At 39.4% G+C, this 17,939-nt stretch overlaps 2 protein-coding genes and 1 non-coding gene across 3 annotated transcripts; all 3 read right to left on the bottom strand.

The window, feature by feature from the left end:
• Window positions 1–7,433: 7,433 nt before the first annotated feature.
• Window positions 7,434–16,690, bottom strand: EIF4G2 (eukaryotic translation initiation factor 4 gamma 2). The gene is made up of 21 exons (XM_010710988.4): window positions 16,626–16,690; window positions 16,362–16,427; window positions 15,831–15,956; window positions 15,328–15,430; window positions 14,524–14,655; window positions 14,378–14,444; window positions 14,143–14,294; window positions 13,632–13,742; window positions 13,236–13,319; window positions 13,051–13,149; window positions 12,680–12,821; window positions 12,424–12,584; window positions 11,863–11,976; window positions 10,952–11,077; window positions 10,583–10,687; window positions 10,289–10,504; window positions 9,736–9,994; window positions 9,358–9,562; window positions 8,733–8,944; window positions 8,483–8,604; window positions 7,434–8,262 (listed from the first exon to the last, which is right to left on the bottom strand). The coding sequence occupies exons 7-21, from the start codon at window positions 14,224–14,226 to the stop codon at window positions 8,197–8,199; spliced, it is 2,106 nt and encodes a 701-aa protein (XP_010709290.2). The 5' UTR covers window positions 14,227–14,294; window positions 14,378–14,444; window positions 14,524–14,655; window positions 15,328–15,430; window positions 15,831–15,956; window positions 16,362–16,427; window positions 16,626–16,690; the 3' UTR covers window positions 7,434–8,196.
• On the bottom strand, window positions 11,661–11,820 carry LOC116216726 (small nucleolar RNA SNORD97). The gene has a single exon (XR_004160042.1). It is a non-coding gene; the product is annotated as a small nucleolar RNA SNORD97 (small nucleolar RNA).
• On the bottom strand, window positions 16,646–17,676 carry LOC146544227 (uncharacterized). The gene is made up of 2 exons (XM_085224107.1): window positions 17,011–17,676; window positions 16,646–16,736 (listed from the first exon to the last, which is right to left on the bottom strand). The coding sequence occupies exons 1-2, from the start codon at window positions 17,605–17,607 to the stop codon at window positions 16,707–16,709; spliced, it is 627 nt and encodes a 208-aa protein (XP_085080233.1). The 5' UTR covers window positions 17,608–17,676; the 3' UTR covers window positions 16,646–16,706.
• Between the last annotated feature and the right edge of the window lie 263 nt (window positions 17,677–17,939).

Genomic DNA, 17,939 nt, shown 5'->3' with positions numbered 1-17,939 from the left:
TTTAAAATATTATTTCCATTATCATGGTTTTCATTTCTAACATGATGCAGTAAAATATTGTGCCAGATAAATGCTTGTAACTGTCTTATATTTAAATGGATGAGTGAAAGCACATATAATCATTGCTGTGGCAAAGAAATTCTCTTGATCTAAAAAAATAGAATAATTCAGGTGGGGTCAAAGTTCTTAATTCAAATTCGAAACCACTTTTTAACTGTTAACTCACTATTGGTAATTGCAGCTTCCTGTAATTCATATCAGACACTTTTTGCCTGATCTACATAGTCCTTGGAGCATGGATCATTTTTACATGATTATGAAATAGCAAAAAGTTGTTGCATTAGTAATAGCACACTATCACAACCATCTGTAATAGCCTCTTTCTCCCCCTTCATATTAGGCCAGCAAATGATCTATTTCTGTTTTTAAGTGGCTTAATTTTAGAAGAGAACAAAAACACATAATTTTACTATTAGAAAGGTTGAAATCTGGGCCAGGAATATGACTTGGAAATAAATGAATGTCCAAACTGTAAGTTTATTGCCAAATTAAACCTTGACTGTATCTTACTCTGAATACTGATCTTTAGGTTTAAGAGTGAGGTTTTGAGCCATTCATTCCTCCATTCAATTCCAGTTTGAAGTAAACTGGTGTGAAGCTGTTTTGCTCTTGCCAAATACTTTATGGAGTCAATCAATTAATATCTTTGGGACAGCTTCAGCAGAGCATGTTGCACAGTCATTGAGGCTGCCAAATAATCAAATACTTTCATTTGTGGAAACAGACCATGATGATTTGTTCAAATGGAAAGAATAAATAAATATAAACCTATCCCCTGAATGTGCTTCAATATCCACATTGTAAATAACAGCTTTAAATAAGTGAATGGCAGAAAATTTACTTGCTGTGGGAAGACTATTGTGCTGCATTTAGCTTTTCTGATGTACAAGGAAAAGAGAAGGTACAACATCCTGCTACCTAGTAGGTAACTGAAACTTGTAAGGCAACAGTTCCTTGGGTAATGGTGCCTGGAGTACTCTGAATCACTTAAGATGGGACGAGTACAGACAGTTCCAGTCATATCTGAGTAACCCTCATTCCCCAGCAGCTGGAAACATGGTAGGTGTGTTTCAGTTTAAGGTGTTCCTTTGAGAATTTATTGATGAAGGTAACCAGCTGGGACAGCTGTCTAGAAAATTTCCTACTATTGGAGTTGTTGGAGGTTGGGTTATAGAATCGTAGAATTGAGTTGGCAGGGACCCTTAAGGGCCATCTACTGCAGCTCCCCTGCTATGAACAGGGATGTCTGCAGCTACATCAGGTGCCCAGAGCCCTATCCATCCTGATCATTGTTGTCCCCAAGGATGGAGCGTCCACCACACCTCTAGGCAACTAGATTCATTGTCATGACAAAGTCAACCAAGAGGAGACCAGATGCGTAGAGCACGAAAAGCATAAGCTATAATTTGAGCTGAGAAAAGCAAGGGAGGAAAATTCTAAATATAAACTAAGTTTCTTAGTTAACAATTACTGATATGTATCTACTGGTTCTTGTATCAACTGTCAAGATTTTTTTTACCCACTGTCTATCTCAAAGAAATTGCTTTTCATTAACAGTTTTCCCTGGCAATTTATTTGGGTACCAAGCTTCTATCTGTATTCAGTATCACCAGCTTACCTCATCTTCATTCTTGTTCTACCTGGTGCTTTCTCCAAACCCCACCTGCAGGGATCATAAAAACAAACCTTCTTTGATACTTCTAAGTTTGCAGCCCTTGTGGTTACAGGGAAATATTTGTGAATGTTGAAGCATAGTTACCCAGCAATTTAAAACTGGAAAAGCAACTAAAAACTGTCCAATTTCTACTGTAGCTCAAGACTTCTAGTCCAAACAGTATTGGTGTAGTTTTATGGATGTATCTTACGTTTTTGATGAACACATGTATAGGATGATTTATGGGGAAGCATTTATTTATTATTTATCTATTCTGAATTTCAAAATAATTATCCTTTGGCTCTAACAGAGAACTGTGTCACAGATACAGTGCTGCAGCAACTCAAGAGGCTGAGCAACTCAGGAACTCCCAGGCTGAAAGATGATGGAAAGGCAGAAAAGGTGGAAAAGGGGAAAGAATGTGAGTTATAGATACAAAAATAAGTGTTTGGAACAAATTCCTGAAGTCTCAAAAGAAGAAAAATCAGGCAAAATCAATGTGTATGTAATAGTTACTAATTAAATAAAACTTGCATTTGAAAGGAGATACTTAAAAATACTAATTTTAGAGGTCCTGGAAGACAGTATGGCCAAGATTTTCTCTACATTTACTGCTATTTTTTCTTGTACTTTTCGCATTGTATGTTCTTACAAGTCACCTATCTACATTTTAGAAGCTGATTAATGAGTTACTATACTAATTTGTGTAGAGAAAATCCACATATTGATTTCCAAATTTATTTCCCCATCTATGATAGTTAATAAATCTGTAAATGTCTATTTCTAGATGATAGTTAATAAATCTGTAAATGTCTATTTCTAGAACTCTGTCAAAGCAGGAGCTGGTTTCACCATCCTGGTTTGAAGCTAATTAGGTGTATATTTTTCCATACTAAGTTACTATGTTTCATTTCATCCTATCAGAAAGCAGCAGGTATACATTTTAAAAACTTAGCCTTGAGGAGCTGAGAGGCACCCCTTAATGCTGATGCTTTTTATTATACTAAATGCTTTCCACAAGCAGTGGTGCCCTGTTTATTACTTTGCTGTGGAGATCAACTCATCTAAAGCAGCAGCTGTGAACTGACTTTCCAGACATGTATTTGTACGATGTCATCATAGTGCTGAATCTCAATGGCAGCATGCTAATGGCAATCTGCAAAGCTCATTTCCTCAGAATATAAATTCCTAACCCAAAAATGTCTGAGGCTTTGAGAATATAATTTGACTAATCTATGGAAAAGATGTTAAAAGATCTACTCTTATTAAAGACATTTTCAAGTATCTGAATAGACCACAGGTTCATAAGCTGATGGAGACAGAGGACAGTACTAGCCTGGGCTAGCAGAGCTGCAGTGTAATTTACTTCTATTCTGAATTTTTCACTACACTGGCACAATTGCAATTATGCTTTGAGAAAGGCCGGTAGCCCAGTATGCTGAAGTGATACATCTTTACATACATTTTCAAGGTCTGAAGTAGCATCATTCCTTATTTTTAATTCTAATGCTCTGAATATCTTGACCTTCATTTCCTAAATTTCATGTTGTCCTACCATAAAGGAATAGAAAAGTCTATGAACTCTCCCCCATGTACTTTATATAATCAATTAAAGGTCACTTCTCCTTCCATGATCTCACTTTGCATAGCTTAGATAACACAGTTCTGAGAATAGTTCACACATCAGTTATTTTAGGCTTTTCACTGCTAACCTAAACAAAAGCTAAACAGATTTATGCCTGAAGTATTTTAAGATAAAAACCACTGTCAGAGTTACTTTCCTCACTCCAACCATTTATTTATGCCAAATAAAACTCTGTTGTCATGACTGCTTAATCAACTTATTAAAAATAACATTTTGCTAGTTTCCAGCTACCAAATGTATGGACTCTGTTAAAGCCAATAATGGACACAAGTTTTATAACATGAATCTAGATGAGCCTGTATCACTTTAACAGCTCCACATTAAAAGCCACACCATCTATCTCTGTAATCAATCCTTCCAAGCTCATCAGGACAGAATTTCTTTACAAATGGGAAGATCCAACTTGAAACTGAAGAAGAGTATCAGAACTTCAGAGGTAAAGGCCTGATTCACTCACTTAGAGCTAAGTCTTACTGTGCAATACACGGCCTCAGGAACATACCGCAACATGTTTGTGTCTTTCTTACTACACAGTGAAGTTTTTCAACACAGCTCTTCTTCAGCCAGTAACAAACTTGCTTTGGATGTCCTTTCTTGATTGCTCTGGAAGCACATGCCGAGCTCTGTTGACATCTCAAAGCCATTCTGATTTATTCTCTTTTAAATTACTGCTGCTAGTTCTATTAAACCTTAATATCTGTAACTATTGGCTGTGCAACTTTTAAGTCTCAGCTGCACATGGGTATTCCTGTTTTGCTTTTGAGGATACAGCATATAGCTTTAAAGATTTGCCTATATGCAGATTTTGCCCCATTGAACTGAAACTACATCTGTCTGCAGAAAACAACTTTTGGGTTTTCGCCAATACAATTTGAAATAAGAAGCAGCAACAATAAAATCGTAAGAAGTGTGGTAATTTATGTGAAAAGAGGGAAAAAGGAGGACAGTACTGCTGTTCATCAACTTTCATATTAACAACCTCGACCTGATCGGTCCTTCACATTTATATTAGGGAACACCTACGCCACACATTCCATGTGTTAGTATGTTCTTTGTGGAACATACTAACACATTTCTGTTTGCCACACTTAAGGCATTATAAACAGCATTTTAAAAAAGAAACGAAACCCAACCTGTAGCAAGCAACAGTTAACAGTTTGTCCAGGTACACTTAGGAGTAAGCTGGATCAGCTATTGATATCTAAATCAGATGAAAGCAGAGAAAAGGTATGAACTAATTTGAACCAGCCATAACTGCAGCTATGAGTCTAAGTTATAACATTAGCTACAACTCATGTTCTGGATGCAGCCTAAGAATTTACAGAAACTATTGAACTGCTGAAATTATCTAATCATTTGGATTTACTCACTGCTCTGCATGAACCTGCAAACCCAAGTAGCAATCATGTAGAAATTTGTCTGCTGAAAGCTGTTTTGTCACATGCTAGCATTCTGTTCTGTGCCCAACCTCACCCCTACCAGCCCCAGGCTTCTTGCCATTATCCTCAAGGGGGAAAAAAAAATAAAAATAAAAAAAAAATCAGAAAAACAACCAACAATGGCTGTTCAGTCATAAAGATATTTTCTCTATTGAAAGTTTCTATTCAACATTTTCCTTGAATATCCAACTCCAGTACAAAATGCCAGAGCAGACTGCAACTTGACGAAGAAGCCTTCTAAATATCAGACTGTCTCATTTAGATGGCCATACTTCTCATGACTTTGCTGAAAAGTCAACTGCACAACTGACAAACAGAACTGAAGCTCCCTGAATGATAACAGCAACTTAGTTCACTATTTCAGAAGGCAAACTTAGTGACCAAACTGTCTTTCATGTGCACTTTTTCCAATCTTCCTAAGTGTGTTATGTTGAATTATCAAAATTGATACTAAATAAAAGCCACTATCATTGATCAGTTACTGGTTTAATCTAGACTGTGACTTTACTAGTTTAAAATGGTCTATTTACATTTAAAATACAAGTCACTCAAACATCAGCCCAACTGAATACCCACCCCTTTTACCAGATTGACTGCACTGAGCAGTCAAGTAAATGAAATAAGTAGATTATGAAGATGCTCTTTTCCCTGCTTTGTAAAAAGGTAAAAAGAAAGTTTCAATGAGCCACTGCACTGTCAAGAGCCCTTTTTACACCAGTTTCATGAGGCCAGATATGCGCATACTAACTGCATGTGCAAGTCTTATGATGGGAATAATTTCTGCATTTAATGGCATTTTGATGTGTATAAGCATTTGAAAATATGGAATATAGTTGGTAGGCATAGTTCTTAACAGCTCACTCTTCACTAACAGAATTTAGGGTATCATAAGTGATTTTACCTGATCTATCTAGTTACAGAAAGAAAAAAAAAAATAGCCAAGCAGCAAAGCCTTCATGCACAAGTACGTATGATTGTAGTGATTGGAGTGAAGACTGGGCAAGAATACAAGGCTTATTCATGCTACTCAACCTGCAGCTGCCAGTGTAACCTCCTCCAGAAAACTGGTAAGTTAGTTGGCAGTCTAATTCTTTTTTGATCAAGAATTGTTTTACTTGCACCTCTTCTTGTAATTTTTTTTTTTTGTCTCACCTTATGGTACACTTAATTGAAAACTACCAGTTAGAACTGTGCTTTTGTGACTGGCAGCTCCTCTGTTCAGCTTCGCAGCACTTGAATGAATTGCATTGGGTATTCAAGGAAACTACATCTGAACTCTAAGAAACAGTATTGTAGGGGAATACATCACCAAACTGATCAGCTGAAATGACTGTTTAGATGTGAAATAAAAGATCACATTTTTTGTTTGACTGCTGAACCTTAGGATGTGAACATTTGTGGAGCACTTATCTGACAACAAGAAGCAAAGCTGAATACTGCAGCTCCTTAAGCACCAACTATATTCCTCTATAAAGAAATGCAGAATAGCTTTAATTTATGAAAACTATGACTGGAAGAGTGCATTTGGAGGCCCTATGATGGAATTACTACCACTCTCAAAAGCTGCAACTACATCAACAGAAGCAGCCATTTCCCCCACCACAAGCTGCTTTAACATAACTTCATGTTTTCTCTTACTTGAGCTAGGAATCTGCAAGTTACTGCTAAGCTGCACCACTATACTGAAATATAGATAGGAAGTGGTGGTAAGGGTAGTCAAAATACTTGCTAGCAATTCAGTTTTAACACCCCTTTCCTAACAGATGTAATCTGGATTACCACAATAAATGCAGTGACACACTGGGCAACGTCGCATTTTACCATCCTCAAGCAAGTTACTGACCCAACTTCAGAAATCCAATGAAAAAGTCTAATTTCAAAGTACACTACGTCCAACTGCAGATCAGGAAGCCTGCCCAAGATAAGAGTGCCAGCAATGCAAGAACCACACCCATTTAACTAGTCACAGCCCTTTAACACACTTAAATGCAAACTACTCTTCCCTCAAAGTAAACTTTATCAAGATCTCAAATCTTTTCTTTTGCAACATTTTCATCTTCTACCATGTGAAAGACACAGTCATCTGAAGCACTTCCAGCACTAGCAAAAAAAAAAAAAAGTCTCCATCAAGAAGTAAACTTTTGCTACTACAAACATGCCACCTTTGAAAGCTAGCAAAAAACCACTGATAAAAAAAATCTCACTCAGAACAGTCTTAGAAAGTAAGGTATTTTGAGCATTTAATAGATAACATTTTAAGCTGACACTTTGCTGTTGTTTCTGATTTCATTACTTGAGAAACAGTGAATTAGTCAGTGCCACTTCATTAAAGATATGGGAACTTGAAAGTTTCAAGCATCAGGAAGAAAAAAGGCAGATTACTCACTGAATCACAAGGCAAGGTCATACTTATTCCTTCAGCAGGTATCTGTTAATTACCCTTCTGACATACCAAATCAGTGTCTCTCTGGTCTGTGATCTTACTGAGAATTCATGAACAAACTGAGACAGACCTTTCATAAAAAGAAACCTAAAATGATCCCACAGTCTAAGTAAATTCCTACTGATGTTCTATTCAGAAAGTAAACTACTTGTCAGTCAAAGCCCTTCTGCTGGGACACATTCAAAAACCAAGTCAAGTATCACAATGTTTATTGATAGATACAAGTATATAAAATCAGGGCATGAACATGTCTTGATAAGTTAAGTAGACTTAATTTCAATACTATAATAGAGGGACCAATTCAAATTTCTCACCATGTTTCACACCCACAAAAACCTCTTCCAAAGGGCATTAAATCATCTGTCCAGCTGATCAGTTTCTGTGCAAGTAAACTGTTTCTTTAAAAAAAAAAAAAAAGACTTGTGCACTTGCCCAGGCTCAAGGATATTAAAACCTAGCACATAAAGCCCATTACTAGAGGTAGAAATACAGGCAATATACTATTACGGCAACAACCATCGATTACAGTTAAGGATTCTCCGTAACAACCAAATGGATAATCAAATATTGCAACAACTCAAGTATTACACTGAGCAAAGTGCGTTTCTACAGTATTCAGTGTTGCTATTCAGTTTTCTAACTTAAAAACAGCCTATGATAACTGGCAGCAAAGAAGACCCTTGCAACAGACTGCTTCTGCTCGAGAACTTATGATGTAATTATTGCATGCTGCTAATACACTGTTATCTAAACATTAAAGATACTCTAAAATATTTTTATTGTAGACTATTAAGACATACTACAAAAACCTTTTGCAGAAGATATCCTATTGACATACATCTGCATTAAATATTGTGAAACATTACAGCGGAATGAATTTTCGCAGTGGTTAGGTCAAATGCAGTTACATCATAGCAACAGTATGTTTGCACAATTTAAGGCTTTGGCTGGTTCTTTAGTCAGCTTCTTCTTCAGATTCTTCTTCTTCAGCAGTTTCCAGCCAGGTTAGCCACTGGTTTACCTGCAGTTACATAAAACTGGTTTAAGGCAACAAGAATTATTTACCCACTATACACATCAGCAGAACACTTTTTCCCCAAGCTCATTTTAAGTGGTTCCGCTGTACTCTACACTCATTTCATCTCCCCTCATTCCTCGCTAGTGGATAACTCCTTATGTTTCTCCAAGTAATCCCTGCTCTGCTGGAGCATGACAGGAGACAGAGCCATTATCAAGTTTACCTGGAATAAAGCTTTGCCTTTTCCTGGAAACTCTTGAGTAATATCTTCTTTCCATGCCAAAAAGGCTTCTTCTTCAATGATCTCCATATCATAGAAATGAACAAAGAAGCGCAGTAACATGCCTTTGAAAGCAAGCACACAAAAACTCTTAGCTTTATAAACTTCCAAACAGGTTATCTGACTGAAGAGATACAGTGAACCTGAAATTCCTGCACAAGCAGTTGAATTGTGGGTAAGATTATACACATACCTTTTGGAAAGTTACTGTTGTAGCAGTGCACCTGGAGTGCATATAAAGCACTCACTTGCAGATCAACATGGTCATGGAGGAACTTCTGCATTACTGGCTTGAAGGAAAGAAGCAGTTGTTTTTCCTGCTCTAGTTGCTCTTTTGATGGAGCAGATGAAGAATCTGATTCGTCACTAGGTGGGTTTACTTCACTTGAAATATACTGCAAGAAACTGGACCAAAGACAGAAAGGTTAATTCTGTGAACTCCAAATCACAACAAGATTTTATGCTCTACAATTATTAAGTTACTTGCTCACTAATTCAAGCACATTAAAGGTGCATGTGATATACTTTACTGTCCACTATGAAATCCTACTTATGCAACTTAAGGCTCTGAAACATTTTTTGAGCAGAGTAATGGGTTCTACATTTCTCATCCCCAGGTAAAACACAACTGATGCAAACAGATACTGGGCACTGAAAGAGAGCAAGTCCAGCTAAAACAACTTTCATCCCTATCTTAGCATATACCATCTTACACGAAGATACATGTCAGTCTCCACACAGGTAAGTATTGGCTTACCAATACATGCTTATATGCTTGACAAGGCATGTGCCTGAATCACATCAAGAAACCATCTCACCTGGTCATCAATATATTCACAAATCCTTTATCTACATGAAGCTTGGGTGAAATGTTATCTTTAATCCACTTATAGATGGCTTGTGGGGATGGATCCGATTTTATTTGCTTTAGCAGTTCCTTCTCCAGTTTCAGAAGTGGGAATAAGAAGCTAAGCCCTTTCCCTTCTAAGATCTCCAGCATGCGGTCCTTGTTCTGATCAATTTCTGAAAAGCAATGAAGACACACTTAAGAGCTAGTACTCACTGATACCTATTAAAAGTACCATCCTCACTAAGGATCGTGACAATTGACTACATTGAAGTAACTATATTAACTGGTACAAAACACACAAAAACCATCTCATATACAAACATGAAATATCTGAACAGACTCTTACCTGGTAACATTTTCTGCATATTCACTTTGCTTTGTTGGAACAATTCTGTTAGCCATTCACGATCTTGCAACTTAGCTAACTGCTGAAGGCAAAGCAGGAACAGAGGGAAATGGGTGCCACTTTCCAGTGGTTGAGCCAGTTCGGAAATGCTCACCAGTTCTGAAATAATGGCACGGGCTGCAAACTGTGCTAAATAGGATTTCACCAATGGGATGTCCACCTCCAGTTTGGGGCACTGGTCCAATACATTCAGGAATGCCTACAAAACAGTAACAAGATGAGACACTGAGATTTTGTCCTTGCATACAGTAATATAGTCACTAAATAAAAGCCTTTTTTTTTTTTTATCTCCCACTGAATCACTTGCCTAGAGCTTCCCTGCTTCCAAAAAATCCCAAACCCACATTTCTTCTCTCATCACATACTACATTCTCTCGTGAGTGTGTATGTTACTTCTACCTCTTCACATCAACAAGAGGAAATAGATTTTGCTTTCTGTATCCAAGCTAGACATCACAAACAGCCAAGCAGAAGGACTATCAGACTGTAGTACCTGCATGAAGTTGTCACTTGTGGCTATTCCCTCCTGTTTGAGTAAGCTGATCAAAGTACTTGCTTTCTCTTTGTCTTCATCTGATCGATCAAGGGACTGACTGATTACTTTGCTCAACATCTCAGGAATGAAGTGTTTTGGAGCTCTCATTTCTCTCACAGCATTGACAGCATCATTAGCATTGCCATTATTCAGATAATCAGTTACAACAGCTTCCTAGAGAAAGAGAATGGATAGTTAAACATACATTTTTAAAAGTATTTTTAAAGAAGCACTGCAATACAATTAACGTACAGTTTGTTTAAGTAGCTCTTCTTTGGAAGGAGGTGGCTTCTTGGTGGTCTTTGCAGGCTTTTCTTGTATAAGTGGTGGATTTGTTTTAAGACCAAGTTGAGGAGGCTGAAAGACAGTACCAGAAGTTACTTCTTTGAAGTCGACCTACAGCACTGTTTCAAAGAAACTTTTATCAACTTCCAGTATTTACTAAGCAGGTTAAAGTCAAATTACATCCTCAGACATGCTTTCATATCTTCTGCTATGTGCTACAAAAAAACAAAACAAACATTCCCTCTCTTATCAGAAACAGGCTTAAGTCCCACACGCAAGAATTCAGTATAGTCGAAGAAAACTTGGTTAGCAGCACACATTAACTTTGATATTTACCTGTCCCAAAGGTGGCGTCTGAGTGCGTGGTGGTTGAGCACTGGGAGGAATCATAGTTATCTGGGGCTGAAGCTTTGGCACTTGGTTTTTATTCATTAGAAAAGCCTGAGCAGGTCTCAGGCTTATCTGTAAATAATCAGAAAAATCTCAAACTGTTTCAAGTACTTTCACCAAGAATTACACAGAAATGGACTTGCATCAACCCATCCCACATAAACTTTAATTTTCAGTTTCTACAGTGTAAACAGTTAGATTAAGTCACGCTAGTACTGCAACACCCCCAAAAGCATGACTCAGTAAATCACAGCTTGCTGCAAGTTACTGGTTTTTAGTAACATCTGTACCAAGATCTGGAATTGCTCCTTTCAGATGCAGTATGTTAAGAGACCTAAGAAGATACTTAGCATGTTTGCAGACAGGATTTACAACTATGATGAAACTTCACTAATTGCTCAGAAGTAAGGATACTTATTTTTTTTCCTCTAAATGCAGTTTACTTTGTGCTTGACACTTAGCCTATCGTCTAGTTCAGGAAAAAAAAAAATTAATTGCCTGGTCCAGCACTTCGGGGCTTCTAGATTTGAGTATTAGGATCTTCTAGAGTTTCCATTAAAATGTGCTGTTATCAATGATGCATGGGAACTGATGTCAGAGTAGTGCTCTTGGGAAGGGTGTGTGTGGGAAGGGAAGGAAGGAACATCACAAGAAATTGCCCTCATATCTCAGTCTCGCTCACAGGACGCTGGATACCCTAGGGAAAGTGAGGAATAAGGTGAAAGAGGAAGGGGCAAAGTAGGAGAAGGAAGAAAGTAGGAAGAGATCCAGCATAAGTCCTCATAATAACGCGTCTTGCTATAATCACTGGGCAATATTGAGTATAGGCTTTAAGTAAATGTAGGCATGTAATATACCTCATCTGCATTAAGCTGTCCTTTCTTAGAAAACCGAGGTGGCATATCCTTCGACTGTCCTTGTTGCTGGGATAAGAGTCCCTGATTCTGGTTATGGTAGAGCTGGCTTTGCCCCTATTTCAGAAAGGGAGATATAGAGAAAGAAGTGCAGATGATGGAGTGGCGTACATCATATGGTAAGTAGTACCAGAGGGACCAGAGGAACAAAGATTCTATTTGTGAGGAAGGGAAAAAGAAGGAGCAGGGGTTGTGGGAGAGCAGCACCTATTCCTAAAAAAACAGGGCTATCTTTTAAATAAAAAAATGCACCATTCTGACCCACCAAAGCCACATGCACCTTTCCTTGCAGTAAAACAAACAAACAAACAAAAAACAACCAAGTGTATTCCTTATCTTTTCTATCATTTTAAGACACTGTTTAGGAAGTTTTTTGCCAACTGAACATGAGCTCTAATCACAGAATCAAACCTGAGAAAGCCTTCCAACACAAATATACTATAATCCATAACATATGCATCTGTAGAAGAGCTCCTTAACATGCTCAAGCCATTTTTTCCTTACCTGATTTTTCAGAAAAGATTTGCCTAGTTCTCCAAACTGGGGTTGAGCAGAAGGCATGAGGTGACCCCCATGGCCATTGAAAAGTTGGTTTGAACGATGGCGTCCCATAGTGGGTGAAAATCTATCCTGAATAACTCCTGGACCAGTACCAATTCCACTACCTATATTATCAGAAAACAGAAGGCAATATGTTATCTTGTTGTGTTCAACACAGTACAGCTGCAATCATCACTTCAGCCTCACAGTTTCAGCATACCTGGCATTTGTCCAAACATATCAGCAAGCCCTCCGAGTGGGTCCCTGTCAAGTTTCATCCTGGGTGGCATAAAGGGTCCCTCCAGAAAGAAGTCGCTTCTCATCACTTGAGACATAGGAGCAGGAATAAAAACTCCTAGATCCTTTAGAAGAGGAATTACCATTCTGGTTATTTTATAATAATAGTCCTTGAGATAATCAAGTTTTTATGCCTAAACTACAAGCCTACATGCTTTCAACCCTCATCAACACTTTACTGTCACACTACCAGATAAACAGAAGATGAGTTTTGTGACATAAAGTAAATAGTGTAAGGATTCCCTTCAGCATTTAATCAGAAGCTAAGCACAAGACTTAATATCAAATACTTACTTTTACCGCATCTTGACGGATTTGATTGATAGTCTTTGGTCCATTGTCAAGAAAAGCTTTGCGAGGAACCCAGTTGTGTTCTCTCAACTCCACAGTATCCTTGGAACACAAATAATTAAGCAAGGAGTGAAGTCAACTTTGTGGGGAAAAAAACCAAACAGCAGTAGGCTATTTTAATACCGTACCTGCAGCAGGAAACGAATCCTTGCTGGCAATTCCTTACTTGACATCAAGGAGCGCATACGGGCAAAGTACTGATCCATTAAGGACTGAGAGAACAAAAGTGATGTTACAAATCAGTATTAACATGTGTTTAAGAAGCATTTAGAAAATAACATTCTCACTTATATGACTACGTAGTAATAACCGCGTCTTCTAGGAAGAACCTTTTAAACCATCTGAAAGACTGTCTCCTTCCACTATCAAAAGCTTTTATGCATGAGCAATAGTCAGCACTCTTGCTCCAGGAGATACCAGATTTTCAGTTTCGTTCTTTTGAGTAGAGGCACAGAATGCTGAAGTTTCAGAGTTTTAGCCATGGATTTTAAGCTACTTTGAAAGATTGCAGCAGATGCACATACCTTGGCTTTTGCATGGTCTAATCTAGGTCCCACTGTCCTCATTATCTGACAGAGGCACTCCAAATCCTCCCCCATATCTTTGAGTTGGACTCTCTTCTTCTTTTCCAAAAGCTGAAATATTAGAAGCAAAATAGTTCTTTCAGCATAATACAGATAATTTCTAACAACAGCGTACAGCAGGACATGCAAAAATGTATCACATTATTCATCTTAAGAAATGCTAATTAAAGCACTTATTACTCATTTTAAGTACATACATAGCAAGAGCTATCTGCGGTAGTTATGTCTAGGCCAGACTACATCTTTACTTTGAGACAATTCCCACAGCTTTAAATGAAACCAATTTTCCTTTTTAATTAGACCACACTACTATTCATTTCAAACAGTGATATTTCTACTCAACAGGAAACATTTTTACAGTCAAAAATTCCTAAAACATCATGAGCATTATTTTTTTTTTAGTTTAGAAATACTTATTCATTCTTAGCCCACACCTAACCTATATACTCACTGTTTTGATGCACTTATGAAGGATAGATTCATGAATAAGGTCAAGCTTGCCAAGTTCTCCAATGAATTTGATGTTCCCCAGCATCTTAATCTTGGCAATGGCTCTCTGTTCCTCCTCCTCAGGGAGGAGGGGACCATCATGCTTATCATAGACTGGAAAACAAAAAATCCCGTTAAACATGGCTGTCAGAATAGAAAAGTAGTAAATTCTGTATTAAATTGGTTTCAAAACTTACTATCAACATTTCTGGTTCTGTTTTCAAATTCATCTTGAAGTTTAGATATTAGGAGGCGTCTGAATGTCTACAAAAAAAAAAAGGAAGTTGTTACTACACTAATTCTACACACTGTAGAATTTACCATTCTACAGTGAAATACTCACTGTGCTTTGCTTCTGTCCTGGATGACTCTCTGCAGATGGGCCATCAAAATTGGGTGCATCTTCTGCCAGTCGCAGACATAGTTGAGCATATAGTGAGCTATACTTGGGCTCTTCAAGGGCTTTGTCTACGATCTAAATGGAGTTATTTTCAGTAAGATAGCTTGTGGTAGGATGCATATGTATTAAGAAATGCAAGACACTCAATACAATACTAACATTCTACATGATTTGGAACAGCTACTCCTTGCCACTATACTAAATAAAATCCATTATTACTGTTTGTTTAACACATGATGCTTAATACTGATGCAAAACTGAGATATTATGCTACTGAAAAAGCTTCCATAATTCCAAACTAATGAAAGGGACAAATATGAATTTCCTCATCAGAACACCAAAGCCCATCTCAGATTTAAGAACCATTTGTTGGTTGCATCTAGTATACCAAGGACTACCTGTGGTAGTTCTTCCCAGACAGAAAAAGCTTGTTGAGTAGTGGGATGCAAAGTAGTGGGTGTAGGGAGGTGCAGGACAGAATGAACACTGGTAACTAACATCTCAAATTTAATGTTACAGTGTTAAATCTATTCTTTCTCCAGCATATCCCTCTCATGCAAGAAGGGATGACATTCCTTTACGCCAGAGTTAATAATAAACACCAGATAAATCACGTTATTTCTCTCTCTCATCAGTAACATCAACCTCTATACTTATGATGCAAGGAAGTAGTAGCTTAAAAACAAGCAAGACATTTACCTCCCCCCCCACCCCAAAAAAGCAACCCACAAACCACCACCATCTTACCAGCAGTATGACCCCTTTAAGGATGAGCTTAGACTCTACACCCACATTGAGGAGCTCAAGGCATAGCTTGTCGAACTTTTCAGGAGTAAGCTTATTTAGTATGCTAAAGAGGAACAAGCAAAACAAAAAATTCAGATTGCAAATCTTATAAACTTCGAGTAATTTCAGATTTAAATTTACCTTTACTAGTTAGTCTTTAAAGCAGAAAAGTGAAAATCCAATTTTCAAAGTCAAATCAGATTTTTATTTATTTTGTAACTTTTAGAATGAAAAGTCTGACTATCAATATTAACTCTTTCAGAAAGCTTGCTTCTTAGCAAGTTTGCCTCTCTGCAGCAGCAAACACTTGCTGCTTGTTTGTTTCTGTCTCATTCCTTCTAAAGAAACCTCCTTATCCCCCTAAGGAACACAAGAATTATGCATGTCTTCCTCTTCCTCAGGCTCATTTAATGAAGATATTGCTAAACATAATAGCATGGAAAAACACTTTCTGGAAAACTTACCCTCTTACTTTCCTGAAGATTGCATCATGTCGTTCTTTGTCGTTTGCGGAGTCGTCATCTCGTCTAGTGCTTCGTGAAGGAATCCATTTCTGAGCGTTTTGCCCTGGGGTTTTCCCCAGGAACTCGCTGTAGAATTTTGAAAAACAATTTCAAGAACTGTCTTTCCAGCACTATTTTACATAAACTATTACTATGTTTAGTTTTGTTGGAGATATATGCTTCTCCTACCAGCATGACAGTACCTGCAAATAGTCAATTTTAAAATAAAATAAGACCACTCCCAACACTAAAACCCTTCTTCTAAACCTTTTACATGGAATGCATAAAAGTGCTCTGTCCTCCTCACATGACATGAGGTACAATTCTAATAAGCTATACACTACCGTGCCACAGATGAAGGACATTAACACATCACAAACTCTGTAATGCTTCTTGTACAAATTTGAAAGGAGCCTACTTCCAACTCTATTCACCATCACATATCCCGTACCTTTGAAGTAAGATGCTAATCCAAAGAATATGACGACGTACCTGTTGCTGGCAGTCTTGGGATAGTGCTGAGGTGCACCCCTACCACCTCCTCCGCCTGAAGAAGCACTGTTAAAACACAATCACGTAGTTTGTCTAAATTCAAAACACCATCATTTTCAATGACACTTCAGTATTACTCAAGTGACTTGGGAAACTAGTAACTTGGGAACTAGTATTACTAGTAACTTGGGAAAACATATTTAATTCCCCCTCAAAGAACTGGTACACTGCCAAACGTTCAGTCAACCAAACCAGCACCAGTACCTGAAACGAGAAGCACCCCCTTCTGCAATCGCACTCTCCACTTTGGCGGCTTGACAACGAAGAATCTTCAAAAGAATAAAATTAAATTGACGGGGTGGGGAAAAACAAAACCTAGAAAGACAAATCGAGTGTTCATATTATAGGTGTTTTTACTAGCAACCATTGTATCTCACAGCACCTCCCACCCCAGGAAGCCTAGTCTCATCACCTCAGACACATTTCCAGCAGTGCATTGATAAGAATCACAGACTGTGAGAAAGCAAATGCTCCAATAAGGGCTCCAAGATCACCCAATGCGTGCTCGGTATAAAAAAAAGGCCGTCTCCCGCGTCTAAATCCACACGGCCAATAAAGCTACTGAACAGGAAAACTCGCTGCTCTCTACCTTAAGTCTAATCTGAAAGACAATCGGGAAAATATTCCCTAACAGAAAGATGATGGATTTAAGGATCAAAGCAAGAGCGCGTGAAAAATAAGGCAGTCCACCGCAGATCGGGCGAGGCAGCGCAGCACGAGGCCGCGCAGCCGTCCCCGCACCACCATCCCGGTCCGACGGGCGGAGCGCGGGCCGCCAACATGGCCGCCGCCGAACAAAAGGGTTGCGGGGGCGGCGCGGTGCGAGGGCGCCCCCCGGCGGAGGCGGGCGCCGCCCTGCCGCTGGAGCCGCGCTCCGGCCGCGCCGCCCTTCCCCCACCGCGCCGGGCGCCGCCCGCTTCCAGGCTGAGGCGCCGCCAGGGCCCGGCCGGCTCTTTGTTCTCCGACAGGGACGGGAAAACGGAGAGCGGTCGGCTCCTCCCGCACGGCTGCCCCCGGCCCGGTAACAACTCCTTGTAGCCAGCTCACCCTCCCACGAGAAGCGAAGAAAATTAAACGGAAAAAAAGCAGTAATAGCAAACAAATCCACACAGAAGCCGCAAATCTGCCTGCGCGCTCCCTCCTCCGGCCCCAGGAGGACCGGCAGCTCTCCACCCCACCCCAGCATCCGCAGGAGCAGCCCGAGCCCAGCCGGCTCCTCGCCAACGGCCGCCCCGAGCCTCAACAGCGCCGAGCTACGAACCGGCGCCGCCCGCCCCGGCCTCCAGCACTGCGGAGAAGCGGCTCTGATCTCAAAACGGATCCGCTCGGCTTCTCTACCCCACCCGGCGACGTCCGCCCAGCGCCTCCGCCTCTCCACTCAGCGCCCGCGATGCGGGCAGCAAGAGCCGCCACCGGCTCCGGCCGCCATTTTGTGCGCACGAAAGCGAGAAGCCGACGAGAAAATGGCGGCGACTCGGCCAGCCGCCATTTTACGCGGCGACTGCAGCGGTATCCGCT

Source organism: Meleagris gallopavo, chromosome 5, assembly GCF_905368555.1.
Source record: "Meleagris gallopavo chromosome 5, MGAL_WU_HG_1.1, whole genome shotgun sequence".
Lineage (NCBI taxonomy): Eukaryota > Metazoa > Chordata > Aves > Galliformes > Phasianidae > Meleagris > Meleagris gallopavo.
The sequence above is the reverse complement of the archived record's forward strand: the minus strand, read 5'-3'. Positions and strand labels throughout refer to the sequence as shown.